At 35.4% G+C, this 17,101-nt stretch overlaps 1 protein-coding gene across 8 annotated transcripts in view; it reads right to left on the bottom strand.

Annotated features, from left to right (window-relative positions):
- The window catches only part of col16a1 (collagen, type XVI, alpha 1), a 144,569-nt gene that overhangs the window by 65,444 nt on the left and 62,024 nt on the right, over positions 1-17,101 (bottom strand). For all 8 annotated transcript variants that reach the window (XM_030147680.1, XM_030147681.1, XM_030147683.1 and 5 more), the window contains exons 5-7: positions 16,487-16,610; positions 10,315-10,596; positions 7,109-7,189 (exon numbers count right to left, since the gene is read on the bottom strand). In XM_030147680.1, the coding sequence (XP_030003540.1) occupies positions 7,109-7,189; positions 10,315-10,596; positions 16,487-16,610 (487 nt within the window). The remainder of the gene's footprint in view (positions 1-7,108; positions 7,190-10,314; positions 10,597-16,486; positions 16,611-17,101) is intronic.

Here is a 17,101-nt window from a genome sequence, read left to right as displayed (position 1 = left end):
CTATGAAGGGCCTACTTGTAATTTGTTACAACACTGTACTTGTGATGTGACTCAACTAGTCAACCCAAGGTATTCTGCTCCTTGAGTGTGTGTGTATGTGTGTGTGTGTGTGTGTATGTGTGTGTGTGTGTGTGTGTGTGTGTGTGTGTGTGTGTGTGTGTGTGCGTGCGTGCGTGCGTGCGTGTGTGAGTGTTGCCTCAGTATATTTACCTGGCATCATGCATTAAATTAATAGAAATCAAATCGCTAGCTCGAGGCTAACTTCAATGGGACACTCCATAGACGTGCTAACGATTAGCATTTACAAATTAACTGGAAATTTACGACGTCCTTTTATCCAACAGCAAAGGTCTACATCAGAGATATTTTTAGTATTAATTCCTACAACAACTGACCGTAAAGATAATCACAGGCAAACGATTTCCTGGCCCTACAAAGTACGAAAACCGTGTCTGTTTAGTTCCTTCTTAGGGCTGAACTGACTACGGGAACACCGGAAGTACAAAATGGACGTTACTGCAACTTATTGTGACCACTAGAGGGCTCCCTATGTTTGATATTAACACCATCACAGATGGTATACCTATAGATATAGTTCACCGTATGTTTATCTAAAGCAGAGGTTTTGTCATTTAAGGCCCAGTCCTGACTACTAAAGCCACCTTTGCAAATAACTGAGACAAAATAAAACATAGTGGAACAGAAAAAAGGTGAGCTGTAAATATGGGTCAGCCGTCAGATTTAATGACCAAAATAAATATTCTGCTCATCAGTGCCTGCCATTATGAATCCAAATTTAATGCGTTCAGGGTCATATTTCCTCATTACATGCTTTGGAGATTTTACAGCCAGAATCCAATCAATCCAATTTTATTTGTAAAGCACTTTAAAATAACAGCAAGGTTGGCCAAAGTGCTGTACACATTTGCAATAAATAAATATACATATTACTAAGAAACAGAGTAAAAAAAAAAAAAAAAAAGAAAGAAAAAAAAAAAAATATATATATATATATAACAAAATACAATTAAAACAGAGGACAAGACAACTATACAATCCACATCTCATACTTGGTTAAAAGCCAAAGAGAAAAAATGGGGGTTTCATCTGGATTTGAACACATTTTGTCGACCACATCACTGTATCCATCCTAAAACAGATTCCCTTTTGTATTACTGCATCTAAGTGAATGCTAGCAAAAAAAAAAAAAAAAAAAAAAAACAGTAGCAAGACATGTTTGTCTCTACTGGATGATGTGTTGTTATTGTGGTGGTGATATTCAAATATAACCGGTTACAAATACTGCATTTTATTATTATTATTATTATTATTATTATTATTATTATTATTAATAATAATAATAATGATAATAATAATAATAATAATAATAATAATAATAATAATAATAATAATAATACATAATGTCAATTATTTCATTAACAAGATCAATGCTGAATGTTGTAATGACCCCTAAAGGCTAAATTTGATGCAGCAATACCGATTTGACCTTAAAAAGGAAGGTCAAGGTTCGACACCTAAAAACTAGTCCAAGAACTTTCCAAGTTGAACCTAAATATCAAACATGACAGAGACCTGACGATTTGGTGAAGAATAATTATATAGACACTGATGTACATATAGACAGATGACAGATGATGACTGGGCTAGAAGTATACAGTTTTGGGGAAAAGAGGACAACATATGATCAAAACTTACAATGCTTCAAATTCATCACGATAGTTAAGGCATAAAGACTTATTTGGGGCAGTTCCCAAGTTAATTTTTCTCTATTTTTAGCCTTTCTTAAGTGATTTATCATTTATTCTAATATTGTGCTGTGTATTTTGCATTGCACTGTGAAAATCATGTATTTTCCTATATTTAATTTACTGTTCATGTAATGTTCATAAAAGCTCGGTCTCAGACCACAGTGAGAAGAGAAGGACTCATAATTTCAGAGTGAGTCCTCAAGACAAACAGATTTTTTTCTATGTTCATGTTAACAAAAGATCCAATTATCCATCAGTACAAATAAATTGAAATAATAAAAAAAACAAACATATGGAATGTTGAAGATCATTATTTGAAAAGTACATCCCATGGTGCAATGCAAAGAGTCTGCGTTCAGTAAGTGTCAGTGACTTCACTTCAGTTGCTGGTGCGATCACAGAGCAAAGACAAGATGAGCGACCAGTCAAAACTGACTCGTTTTTATGGTCTTGGTCTCAACTCGGTCTTGCTTCCTCAAAGACTCGGTCTTGACTTGGTCTCGACATAGGTGGTCTCGCCCCATCACTTTCTTAAAAGTTATATGAAAAATTGTTTCTATCCAGCTGCTTTTAAACACTTAAGCACTTAAAATTGTCACATAAAAAAAGCTAATTAAAGTACATCTTGAAATAACACAATTCTGTCCTTCCAATGCTTTATTGCTTTGGAGTGGTGGAAAAGTTGGATAAGAAGGTCCCAGTCAGATGCTCAGGTACCATGTTACTGTATGAAATACTAATTGGAAAAGTCTGAAAAGCCACTTTAAACTGACACAATGTCACAGCGAGTGAATTTATTTTATATCCCATTAAAATAATGATGAATCAGATATTGAACGACAGGACCTTGACAAATATTAATCACTGTTTCAGTCTTGGCTGCAGGATTTTCACCCAGATTGACAGTTAAGATAGAAAACTTACATTCAATAAAAAAAGAAAATTATATATAAAATAATATAAACTACTCATATGCATCTACACAAAAAGTAGACATAGTAGGTATATCTGTAAAAAGGGTAAACGTGTGGAACGGCTTCGACAAGGTTGAAAAAAAAGTTTATAAAAAATGTAAAGAACCAATTTAAAGTAATGCATGACCACAACATATGTCTTTTGTATAAAACACTTCTTATATTTAATTTACTTTCTATACATAACTTGCTAACTGTGACTGTGGAGGACAGACTGTTTTTTTCACTGTTGCTTTCACCTACAGAGCTGCTTCACTTAATATATACAAAGAGTAGGTGTAATAACCTGTCCTTCAGCCTACATCTTTTCAATCAATATTGTCTTGTTTTTCCATGTTATTTAATGTTTTGTTGCCAACAGTTTGTATAAGCAAGTGTAGTATAACCTTCAGCAAGATTCTTTTATACATTGTATTTATTTATTCTGCACATATACATATTCTTGCACATTTTGTAGATTTTATTTTGTTCTGTTTTTTTTTGTTGGGTGTTTTTTTACTGTTGTGTGATTTCTCTTTTGCACCATATCGGGCATTGCTTCAATTTCATTGCCCTGTGCACACAGTACATTGGTGCAATGACCATAAAGATTTATCTTATCTTATAAAATCTGGAAAAATCACAACAGAGACTGAACTGAACCTACTGTAGACCTCATAATAGCGGAACAGTTAATGAATACGTGCAGAAATTCACATTTTTGTATGCAGATTATCTGAATTTGCTACACAGTTGAATGGAAACTTGGTTAGTATCAGGTATTTGCTTAAACATAAAACTGTGCAACATTGTTTTAATATGTGGGACATGGGGACAAAGGATGAAAATACTGCACAGTCCCTCACAAAGTGGGACACCTGGTCACCCTACTTAGAGTAGAGTTCATGGTATAACTGTGTAGCTGTGCACTCATACATTGAAAAGTACATTATTTAAGTAAAGTAGGCCAGTTTAAACCTGACAAGTACAGGACTAGTATACACATATGAGCATACTAATACATGGGGAAAACTTTCAAGCTGAAGTTCATCTAATAAAATGAGGCTGATTTAAGTGAGACCCAAACATCCACTATCTACCAAAATCATTAACTGATGTAATCTGTTTAATATCTTCTGATCCACTAATCCTATCAATACATGGTGTAAAATACAGTTTGTCATATATTCATGGTCATCAGATATGACCCATTTGGATGTTCAGCGGCTCCCTATTGAACATAGAAACACCGTCATCTTCTACAACATTTATTCACCAGTAAAACCCATAGAGCTGGATTGATGACAGTGGATGAAGACACTGGGTTTATGTTCAGTTCATAATATGTTTTGTTGAAAAAGTCAGTTTTTCTTCAGTTTTCTCTGTTTTTGATATAACCTTCTACTTTAAACTTAGCTTTTATGAATATCTATATGATCAGTAGGGATAAGAACCAAAGTTGGTGTTTTTATTGGTACTGACTGAATTCCGTCAGTACTACCGAGTATTGATTCACGTAAAGTCAAGCGGTACCACATTTCGGTACTTGAATGCATCCTTGTGTTGCGTGTGTTGGGGAGAAAGTGGAGGCATGTCTGCCGCAACAGCGTCGAGGTGACGACAGCAATATCTGTAATGCTAAATGTAAAGCAGAGGTCTCAAACATGCGGCCTGGGCGCCAAATCCAGTCTGCCAAAGGGTCCAGTCTGGCCCCTGGGATGAATTTGTGAAATGCAAAAATTACACTAAATATATTAATGATTTTAGTCCAAGTTCCATATACAGACTGATTTTATCTCAAGTGGGTCAGATCAGTAAAATATTATCATAATAACCTTTAAATACTCACAACTCCAATTTTTTGTCTCTGTAAATGTAAACATTTTCATGTCATTTTACTGTATTTACACTAAAACACACTATCATTTAACAAAAACACAAATAACCTGAACAAATATGAACATTTTGAAATGTCTGACGTGCAAGTTTACCAACATTCCGTCTGTTATTAAATGTTTTGTGTATTTGTTGATCCACTGTGATCTGTAAGTTGTAATTTACTTGTGTAAATGATAAGACATAATATTGTTAAAATTGCACTTAGTTTTCTTAAGAAATTTCAGTTTGTTCATGTTATTCACATTGTTTTACAGGACAGTTGCTAGATGTAAACATTTTAATTGCATAATTTTACTTTTTTCACTCTAAAACATAGAGGAAAGTTTGGAGTTGACATTATTTATATATTATTATGTTATTATTTTACTGGTCCGGCCCATTTCAGAACAAATTTGGCTTAATGTGGCCCCTGAACTAAAATGAGTTTGACACCCCTGATGTAAAGCCTGTCACACCTCAAACCTGAGGAAACACTTAGTCAAACATAATCTACACCTGAAGGCTGAGGAATGAACAATATTAGAAAGCCCCAAAGGAGCACAGGCTAGGACTCCCACACCAGGCATTGTCACTGCATCATGGAAGAAGAAGTGGCATCAAAAAAAAAAAAAAAAAAAAAAAAAGTCAGCGTGGAGCGGGTTTGGCTCTTGCCAGAAAAAGTAGATATGTTGGTGTTCCTCAAAAAGAACTACTGAACATGTGAAGTCCAGTTCATGTAGGGGGAGTGGCTTGTCTTGGTTTGTAAAATATTATACATGTTATATTTATTTTTAAGTTATTTGCCCTCCCTCACATACACTTTGCTCAAGTTTTCACAAGTTTTATGTTGTTATTTCACTAGTGATGTTGAGAAATAAATATTCAGAATTCAGAGGTTTTTATTAGTTTTTTAATAGACAAAATGAATTTAATCACCACGCACTGGGGTGCCATAAATGGGGGGGGGGGTTAAACATGACAAATTCATGGGGCCCAGCCTTTGTGGGGAGCCCACAGAGCAGTGGAGGGGTCCAGTGGATACAGGTTAGAAGTTGTGAAAATTTAGTGTAAGATCCGCTGTGTAACAGAGGCATAGAAGTCGGGAGTCGGATGTTGAAAATATGTAAAGTTTAAGTTTTGTTTCACGCCACCAACAAATCAACTAGATACTGAATTTTATGAAGGGTCCACAATGTTTATTTTTCATGGGGCCCACAATTGGTAATGATGCCCCTGACCACACATACAAACAAAAAGTACCAAAAACAGGTACCGTTGTATGTCCCAGGAACCAAGTATCAGTATGGTATCGGTTTAAATGTGAAAGGTGCCCATCCCTCATGATCAGTAAACTAAATACAGAAAAACACTTACATTTCACTGAAAAAAATGCAAAATACAGAGGATAATATTATAATGAATATTGAAAAATCACTTCAGAAAGGTTAAATAGAGACAAAAATTGATTTGGGAACTGCCTCAATAATAACACTTGGTCTTTATGGGTTAAGGATCTGTTCCAACATATAATAAGTTTATTCTTGGTCCAGGCCTTACCCATCCTCCAAGTTTCATGAAAATATATGCAGTAGTTTGTTTCATAACCCAACTGATAGACAAGCACAAGTGATCACATAACACCTTTGCTGGAGGTAATGAAAAAGACACATCCAAGTACATGCAGACACATAAGCACAGACACCCTGGAGGATTTTGACAAAAAGTTGGCTGAGCACAAAAATACCTTCAGCTCAGAAATAAACCCAAGAACAGGCTGTTTGCAATTCTTCCCATACCTGAACAATCACTCGCTCTGTTTTTGCCTGTCAGTACAAACACGCTGTTGTATTTAAGTCCAATGAATCTGTTTCTATTTGATAATTCTTTTGTCTGAAGCCTGCAGACAATAAGTACACAAAAATAGAGATTAAGAGACGAGGTAGAAGAGCAAGTTAAAAAAAAGAGAGCAAGAGAGAAGGCGGGTAGGAAATTGTACTTCTGAGGCTGCGAGAAAGAGCATGTGATATTTTCAATTAGGCATTTAGGCACACTTTCAGAGTACAAACAATATTGGCAAACTGCATTAGATGTGATATAATTGAACACAATGGAATTACTGTAAACAGTTGTCAGTTTGCATACATAATATGCAATGTTAAGCAACTCCTCTGAAGAATATTTTGCTAAGCAGCATAATAAGTCAGGATTTTTTTTCATATCTGTGGAAGCCTAAGCCAAGTAATTGTTGGAGTGCAATACATTAAGGACTCTCCCTGCATACCAAAATGAAAGTCATGCAAGTTTTCTTTTCTTTGTGCTTTGTGACCAAATATAAGGCATAATACACCGTAACGACAAGGTATTACTGATTAAGCCTCTGGAGTGAATTCATTTTTGTGATGCAAACTCAGCTTTTCCTGCAAAAAGGCTTTCCAAACTGCACAACTTTTACAGTGAAGTAGGTGCGACTGCGACTGAGGATAAACAGAAAAATGTTGCTGGCCTCACCCGAGCCCCCGGTATCTCGCAGCACGCTTCCTGAATGGCGAGGGAGGGGTCGCAGTACAGCATCACCTGCTGAACGTCCATCTGAGGGAAAAGACAAGATGACATTCATACTCAGGTCTCCATAGGCCTTCTGTTTGGTTAATTCTGACATGTAAATAAAGTTTAAATTAGGTCGTAAACACAAGTGAAAGCCAATTAATTTCTCATTTATGCAAAGTATTAGGAACACGCTTTGTCAGGAGGTTGACGTGACTGTGTGTGTGTGTGTGTGTGTGTGTGTGTGTGTGTGTGTGTGTGTGTGTGTGTGTGTGTACAATACGTTGGCGCTAAGCTAACAAACGACCTGGCCCGGCTCCTAACTGGGCCAGTTAATTGATCGTCAAACTAAGTGCTTGGATTACTGGATCTATTCAGTGTTAATAGTCCTGGCTTACTGCAGGCTTCTCCCAGGTAGCGTGTCTGGTTTTTTTAATCAGGACTGAATGAGATTGCCTCAAACAGAACATCACCTCAGGGACGTAGCCAATGGTATAAAACACGCTCACGAAATACAAACAGGTCTGAAAGCAATATTACACTTCTGTATGCATTATAGCAAAGCACTTTTAATTCCATGATTAAAGCCTCTTATGCAACTGACATGGGGCAGGTCATAAAACAACGCTGGATATGTTTTATATTAAGGTGCTTGTAATAGATACATTAATATGGGTGCTTCTATGAAACTGGGTTTATTTTGGTATCTGGCACTTTACCAGCATTTTAGACCTTATAATAAAAGAGAAATTGAGACATATTTCCTTCCAGGATGTACCTAATGATGACCTCAGATAAATGCAAAAAATTATACTTTTGTTCTGAGTCATCCTAAAATTAATGAATTTTTAATAAAATATTGGGGCCAAAATTAGGACCAAAATTGGGACAGGAAAAGCTACCTAGGTGTCAGTGCATTTTATCTTGAAAACATGGCTGTAAATGATCTTACATAGCACTATAAATAAAGACACTGTGTTAAATTTGATGATCCTAGTGGTTTTCCTAATCCAGACATGCAGGTTTTTCATGAATCTCAGTCTCATTCCAGGTTTCGTGTGTAACCCATTGTGTCCACTGGAGTTACATGCAGAACCTGCCCAGTTTAACACAAATAAATTGTTAGTGATTTTGCAACAGCGGTCATTTTTGTGAAACACTCTGCCTTGTATAATTAGTTTGATTCCCAAAATGTAACTGTGAGAGAATAAAGAGATATTGGAAAAAATAGTAGTGTGTAATTTTTGTGTCCTTTTTACCGTGTTACATGCGGATTTTTGTATAAAAATAATATGAAAATGTGCTTTATGTGAAAATAGTTTCTGTTTTATCTCAGTAAATATTTATTCTTAAAAAAGACCAAAAGTGCTTCCAAACTTGCTTGATAACATTAGTCTACATCTGGTTTGAATATTTAGCCCCTCTGTCCTGTTTTTAGGGACTAGTTTAATAGAAGCACCCATATGTAATAAGGCTCTTAGTAAAGTGCTTATTAGTGTTTATAAGATTTCTTGAGCTGTAGACAGAATCATCTAATTTAATAGTAATGAAATGCATCAATGCTGGTGATAACAGTATTTTATCAGTATTTTATTATTTTGATCAGTATTTTTTAGCATTTACTAAATGCTGCTGACAATCGGGACCTGAGTACAGTATTTTGCTTCTGTGTATATTATATGCTGAAATGACAAATAAATTTGAATCTGAACATGAATCTGAACACATATACAAGTTAACAAATATGTAGAAATCTGCATTTGCTTTTAGGTGGAAACAGCTCAATTCCCCACTTCCTATTTGAAATGTGATAATTTTAGTATTGTTTTATTACTTCTCTAGATCATGAAATGTATTTAAAAAAAAAATAAAAATCCCTGCTACCACTTCTAATCAGTGTTGTTCAGTCTACTTCCGTCCTTCAGTAATATTTAACCAAATGTCATACATTTTCTGACAGGTCTGTTTCTCTATTCAGAACATCAGAATCATAAAACGGCTTCATCGATCAGATAATTTACTTGTTTGTAGTAATATATTAAAATACCACAATGACACACAAACATAGGCTGCAGAATGGCTGTTTTTGTTGGGGACATTTGGTAGGTTTAAGAGGATTTAAGGGCTTCACTTTCCCATGGGAAACAATGGTATTATTGCAAGATAAAGAGGACAAAATATTCTAAATAAAGCATACATATAAATGAATAATACATTTTAAGTGGGCTTTAATTAGGAGGCAAAACCAGTTAACCCTGTAAAGCCTGAACTATTAAATCACTGACATAAAATTCCAGTTCTTTCAAACTGGAGCCTTTATTGGTTATTCTGAACAACCCCCCCCCATTTTTGTTTAAAATCAATTTCCATGTATTAGTTTCAATTTTGTATCATATTTGATACATCGGGCCTCAATCCTCAAATACTATTATTTTTGAGCAAGCAAAAACATAATATAACACAAACATGTCTAACAAATTGAAAATTCCTTTTCAAAATTGCCAAAGTTCTTCCTCCTTCCTCATTAATGACAGTCTTGTAGTGTCACTGGAAAGGCCTCTGGTGAATGAATTCCTCCCCCCGGTGGACTTTCCATTAATTGTATGTATCTAATTGTATACATCAGGTTTTTCAAGAAAAAAATTATCACACTGATCATGTAGAGGGCTTCAAAACTCATGTGTCAAATATGATACGTTTGGTGTTATAGGGTTAAAAAAACAAACAAAAACAAAATAAACTCTGCTTACGTATCCTGTAATTCACTGTCATACTGATTGTCCCTGAACTACTCCTGTCTCACATCTACAACTGCACATTCAGACACTGATCACAACTCTTTCCAAAGTCATAGACATTTTCAGAGTCACACTGAGGGTGACATAAGACTGAGAATAAATGATCAAAATAACTAAAGTTACCAGGCGTATCATAAGGCCCGAAGTATCTATAAAAACTTATTACATACACCTTAAAACAAAGTGTTTCCACTAAGTTTCTGACACTTTGAAAGAATAAACTGAAATGACATTTACCGTGTGAGGCTTAACCTTGATCAAAAACATTTCAATAGTGGAGGCAGAGACGTCACACACTGCATTCTAAATCAAAAGCTCACACAGGCTTTCCTATTATTTTCTTTTCTTTGTATTTTCTCCATCGATCCGTACCTGCACCGGCCCAGCATCAGAGGCCCGGATGCCCAGCAGGGTGTGTCCATCAGTGGGTAGAACTCCACGGGGATCCAGGGGCTTGGTCTCAATGGAACTGCAGTCCACGTGGAGGGAGGCCGCTCCCTGACGTACGCTGAGGGCGACCTTATGCCAGCGCAGGTCCTTCAGGGACTCAACCCCCTCTCCGGTGAAAACACAGCTCACCAGATCGGCCTCAGGGTCCACCCCGAGGGCTCGCAGGGACAGGGTGTTGTCAGCGCTGTTTAGTTCTACAGAAAACTGAGACATGGATGGAAAAGTCAATAATGCAATTTAAGATTATTTCACTCAAAACGATAGCAAAAGCCATATTATAACATGTTGTGAAATAGTGTGAGGATTTTTCCACCACTGACAAAAAGCTCATGTGACAAAAATCATGTGTGCTTGTGTCGCTGTCAGGCGAAAACCTTTTATGTCCAAAACAGTTATTTTTCAGGAAACTGGAAAAAAACAATGTATATTCTGAATAAATGAATCAAGGAATGAAAAATGTAGTCACAAGCCGTTTTCAACTGTTGTCATTGGTTAAAGCAGTGGTGCCTAACCTTTTTTGGCTCATGACCCCATCTTAACGTCACAAATTTCAAGCAACCCCAGACACTACATTTGCTAAAATTAATTTATTTTTCATCGTGTAATAGTTTGCTATAATATGTTGCAAATAAAGACAACATTTAGACTATATAATGTTAATTTTTATTAATAAGTTTTAATTTTTTAAAAATAAATTATTAGAAATTTCAGGTGACCCCAGCCATTCAAAAAGGAGACATTTTATTTGCTAAAATTAATTTGTTTTTCATCGTGTAATAGTAATATGTAGCAAATAAATGTTAATTTTAGACAACATTTAGGCTATAGAATGTAAATTTTTATTAGTAAGTTTTTTTTTGTCAATTACTAGAAATTTCAGGTGACCCCTTTGTGGGGTCCCGACCCCAAGGTTGAAAAACACTGGGTTAAATATTTCTGAAACCATCAGGCCAACATGAAGACTGACCAATAGAATCGTTTTATAACATAAAAAAAAACAAAAACGGGCTTACAAGGTTTCTGCCTGGCAGCGACGATTTGCTATGTTTTGTCCAGTTTTATTCTCATTACCTTTAGTTAAATACAGTATTTTCAACAGCAACCACTTAGCCGGTCTGTCCCATTGTTTTGTCTTATGTCTGTTTTGTCCCACTGTCTTGTGTCTATCCGTCACTTTGTCTTGTCCTGTCCCTGTACACTTTAGTCTATATGAGCCCTCCCTCTATGTATATGTATACTAGCAGGGAATGGATGATAATGTGAATGGGAAGGGTGTTAAAAAAGAACAACAACAGTATTTTCATATTATGGCATTTCATTTAGTAAGTTCACAGCCACAAGTAACATTACACAGTGACTTTGAACTATTTTAATAGAGAAATGTAACATATTACAGCCTTAAAACTACATGTTGTATACTACTAACAATGGTAGAAATATTAGGGTCATAGAGCAGCAGCAGAATTTGGATGGAAGAGAAAATAAGATAAATACAATATATGGACAAAAATCTTGAGACTTTCCATTTCTGTTCATTTGAAATATTATCATGATTAAAATGTTCATGTTAATGGTGGCCAATGACTATCACAATAAAATAATTGATAAAATCATTTATTTTATATTCAGAATTGATTTTTTCTTCGTGAGTAAGAGTTGAAAACACTAGATGCAATAATATGTAAGAAAAAGACAAATATTCCAGATATCTAGAACATTAAAAACACTATAATGATAATAATATCAATATTGATCAAAGTTTAGTAAAAACTAACTCTGAAATGTCTGAAGACATTTGTGGGGTTACTGATTTATCGCCCACCCCCTTATTAGCAAAGAAACTCTTTCTTTTATGAAGATAAAACATGCTTTCCTTTAGTACTGTAGAAAGAAGCTTATTAATAAGGCTAGTTTATATCAATTTTGGATAATGGGGATATTTTATAAATGCCTGCTTGGTCTGATTTATTACCTTAGATAATTATTATCCTCACTACTGTGTGTTAAATACTACGGTTCTTCCCATGCTGTAAGGCATGGTTGTCACTGAGCTTATTTTATTTATAAAACTTACTGTTTTTTACCTCCTGCATCACCTAGCTTCATTATTTCAGGGTTTTATTAAAAAATATATTGTTTTTCAGGAGCTGACTCTTATTTTGCAGCTGTGAAGAAAATGCAGAGATTTTTTTTTTTTTTTTTTAACTTACTTCATTTTTAACCCTTATGGCTACTTATTTATGGTGTAAACATGTAAAAAAAAAAAAAAAAAAAAAAAAAAAGTATGAATATATGTACAAGACCAGTAATATAAAAGATTTTCTTTTTTTCTTATGTTTCACTCTTCAGTGTTTCTGCCTATCTTTCTGCACTTTGTTTTTTGCATTTTTGCTGCTGTAAATGCTGCAATTTCCCCATGGTGGGATCAATAAAGTCTTATCTTATCTTATCTTATCTTATCTGAGTGTGAATGTGTGAGTGAATGAATAAGGGATCCACTGTTCATGCTTTATATTAATCTAATCCACTATAATTGTACTGTATCATACTGTACCATATCATATCGTATTGTATTGTATCGTATCGTATCGTATCGTATCGTATTGTATCTTATCTTATCTTATCTTATCTTATCTTATCTTATCTTATCTTATTGTGTCGTATCATAAGGATAAGATAAGAATAGATAAGATACGATACAATGTGGTTATAGTGGATTAGATTTATATAGCGCTTTTCTATTAACACATACTAAAGCATGAACAGTGGATCCCTTATTCATTCACTCACACATTCACACTCTGATAAGATAAGATAAGATAAGATAAGATAAGATAAGATAAGATAAGATAAGATAAGATAAGATAAGATAAGATAAGATAAGATAAGTGATTCAGGTGTGCAATCAGGGAAAGACTAACGGATTTGTAATACTTCATTCAGGTTTTACACATTTGATGACAAACTGGTGACGAACATCATACACTGCGTTAAGTTTCAAATACTATTCTGCCTTTTATTAGTTATACCCTCAATTTTCTATGTTGTGCTTCTTTTACTTTGTTTTTACTTTCACCTATTTTGCACAAATAAATGCTCTAAATACCTATTCTCTCAACCAAGGTTATAGTTTTGGATTTTTCATTATAGTTTAGTTTTAGTTTTATTTAGTTTTGACTTTTTTTTTTCTCTAATTCAGTTAGTTTTAATTCGTTTTTAGAGCAGGTTTGTTAGGTTCATTAGTTTTTGTTATTTTTTAAATGCTTAGTTTTAGTTTAGTTTTTTCTGTATCTTTTCTCTTCTTCCCCGTCACATTCAAATAAATCCCAGACAGGACTCTGCTGCTTTCTCCCAACTTTAGTCTCCATGTTTCCAGGTAGAATGGGGACCAGAAGATGACTATAAACCACAAGTGATGGACTGTGAAGTGTCGTATGGTGCTGCTAGATAAAATTGCTAGAGCGAAATAAATCGATTTCGTATCAATACAACATTGACAAAGACGAAAACAAAGGGAATTTTATCCATAATTTTTATCTGTTTTAGTTAGTTTTGTAAGCACTAGGGCTGGGCAAGTTGACGCATTAAATAACGCCGACAATTTTTTTATCTCACGTTAACGCCATTTTATTATTGTTCTGCCTTTCAAGCAAGTTTTACTGACTCTTATTTTGAAACTCATGCTTTTATTTTGGCGGTCCACACGCCGGTGCTGTGTGCTGAGAGGAGAAAAGAGCGAACTTTACAAGTAATGCTGAATCAAACTTTGTGTTACTCCTGCAGAAGCAACGCCTGTATGTATCAATCATTCTGTTGTTTACTAAATAATTTCACATGCAAACGTGCAGTTAAAAACATGTTTATGACGTTATTTTCGATGTGTTTATTACAATGTGTTATTAACATGTTTAAGCTAATTCGTTTATGCTAGCAGTCACAGATGGGTTGCTAATTCTTTATGCAGGTTCATGTTAAGTTTATGTAAATTCACTGGTTGTGTTTAGGTCTAATATGTCAGCCTTTGAACTAACCTTTACTCATTTACGATGTGAATGTTGTATTAGCAGTAATTTTATCTCGATGCTAACTTGAATGGGAAAATCCATAGACACGCTAACAATTAGCATTTACAGTTTAATTTAAGATTTACAACATCTTTTTATCCAGCAACAAAGGTTCACATCAGAGATATTTGATACTATTCATTCTTACAACAACTAAACATAAAATACTCACAGGCAAACGTTTTTGGGGCCATACAGAGTGAAAGAAACGTGTGTTAGTTCGTTCTTATGTCCGAACCGACTACGGGAACACCGCAAGGACAAAACATACATTAGTGCAACTTATTCTGACCACTTCAGGGCCCCTTTTGCTTGCTTTGAACAACTGAACATCACATATTATTGGGCTTATTAGTATTAGTACTTATTAGTGGGCTTAAGACTCCTGTCAATCACTCACAACTAGAAATACACTGGTGGGGACATAAACATGTGTAAAAGTACAGGGTGGGGAAGCAAAATTTACAATGAACATTTAGTTGTTTTTTCTCAGCAGGCACTCCGTCAGTTGTTTTGAAACCAAACATATATTGATGTCATAATCATACCTAACACTATTATCCATACCTTTTCAGAAACTTTTGCCCATATGAGTAATCAGGAAAGCAAACGTCAAAGAGTGTGTGATTTGCTGAATGCACTCGTCACACCAAAGGAGATTTCAAAAATACTTGGAGTGTCCATAAAGACTGTTTATAATGGAAAGAAGAGAATGACTATGAGCAAAACTATTAGGAGAAAGTCTGGAAGATACTATTAAAGAAGAATGGGAGAAGTTGTCACCCGAATATTTGAGGAACACTTGCGCAAGTTTCAGGAAGCTTGTGAAGGCAGTTACTGAGAAAGAAGGAGGACACATAGAATAAAAACATTTTCTATTATGTAAATTTTCTTGTGGCAAATAAATTCTCATGACTTTCAATAAACTAATTGGTCATACACTGTCTTTCAATCCCTGCCTCAAAATATTGTAAATTTTGCTTCCCCACCCTGTAGTGGTTTTTTCCATGGACATTTTCATTTTAAATGTCTTCAGATGGTGGGGTTGAGAAGGACACAGTTGTTTGGAAGCACTGACATGTGGAATTATTTTTTATCACCGCAGTACTTCCAGTCTGAAATATCACTGAAAGGCAATACACGCTGTTGATGCCAATTGATGCGATTAATTGCAATTAAAAATTTTAATCGCTGCCCAGCACTAGTAAGCACACAACACACTTTCAGTTAGTTATCGTTTTTTTCTTTTAATTATAGTTTTTATTTATTTCAGTTAACGAAAATGTTTTTACAATTCTAGTTTTCGTCATTTCGTTTGTTTTCGTTAACGATTTTAACCTTGCGCTCAACTGCTACTTCTCTGTCTAACAAGTGGAAGTGTCTGTAACAGAACAGTCACGTGTCCATGTGACTATTACATAAGAATGCTGTTGAACACAGTAGCACAGATGAGGTAAAAGGGATGAGGTATTAATTACACACACGAGCCGTACGGCCGATCAATCACTTCTAATGAGGTGACCTGGCCTCCATCCATCATACACATTGAGTATTTAAATGTGGCCTCAGACTTGTAGTGATTATGGGGGACTCAGAGGGACTCCAGTGCTTCATCATGGAACACACATGAATAACAATGAAGGTGAATGAAAGAGGAGAGTGGAAGATGATGGAGGAGGAAGATGGAAAGACGGAGAGCTCGTGGAAGAGGGGGAGGGGGGGGGTCAGATGAAGAATAAGAGAGGACAAAAGGCGTGTGGAATGAAAAGGGGGAGAATTGAGAAGGTGTCATGAGAGGGAAGGGGGGGGGGTGACTATGCAAAACTATGCAGAAGTGAGAATGAATAGACAAAAGGTGTGATGAATAAAAGGCACGAGAGGATGCTGGGTAAGAGAGAACAGAATGAAGGAGAGAGAAAGTAATCGAAGGAAGTCAATAGAGGAGGTAGGAAATGAGGAAGTGAATCCAACAAGGATGGATTTAAAGGGAGAAGAGTGTATTTGAGGCGTAGAATGACAGTGAGCTGCACCTGTGGGTATCCCCGTTGATCAGATATCTGAAAGAGGTAGATGGTGTCCCTCAGGGCAGGCTTCTTCAATGCCAGAGTGAAGATCAGAGTGAACTCCTCAGGTAGACCATGAGGGAAAACCGAACTGGAACACAAATCAGAAGGGTCAGTGACACTTCACACCTTTACACCTGAAGTCTGGGGCAATTTGACACAAACGCCTTTTTCAAAGCCTCCAGTGTGAGGACTAAACCTGTGGAAAGTAACGTCTATGTTTGTCAGAGGAGTCTCAAAAATAACCCTCGATTATATCCCCAGAGTTATTTTGCTTTAGACCTGGGGTGTCAAACTCATTTTAGTTCAGGGGCCACATTGAGCTAAATTAGATCTGAAGTGGGCCAAACCAGTAAAATAATAACATAATAATACATAAATAATGTCAGCTCCACAATTTTCTGTATATTTTATAGTGAAAAAGTAAAATTAAACAATGACAAGGTTTAAATCTATGAACTATCCTTTCAAACAATGTGAATAATATGAACAAACTGAAAAAATAAGTGTAATTTTGACAATATTATGCCTCAGTTTATCATTTACACATGTTCATTATAACTTACAGATCACAGTGGATCT

The sequence above is a fragment of the Sphaeramia orbicularis genome, chromosome 11, assembly GCF_902148855.1.
Source record: "Sphaeramia orbicularis chromosome 11, fSphaOr1.1, whole genome shotgun sequence".
Lineage (NCBI taxonomy): Eukaryota > Metazoa > Chordata > Actinopteri > Kurtiformes > Apogonidae > Sphaeramia > Sphaeramia orbicularis.
The sequence above is the reverse complement of the archived record's forward strand: the minus strand, read 5'-3'. Positions and strand labels throughout refer to the sequence as shown.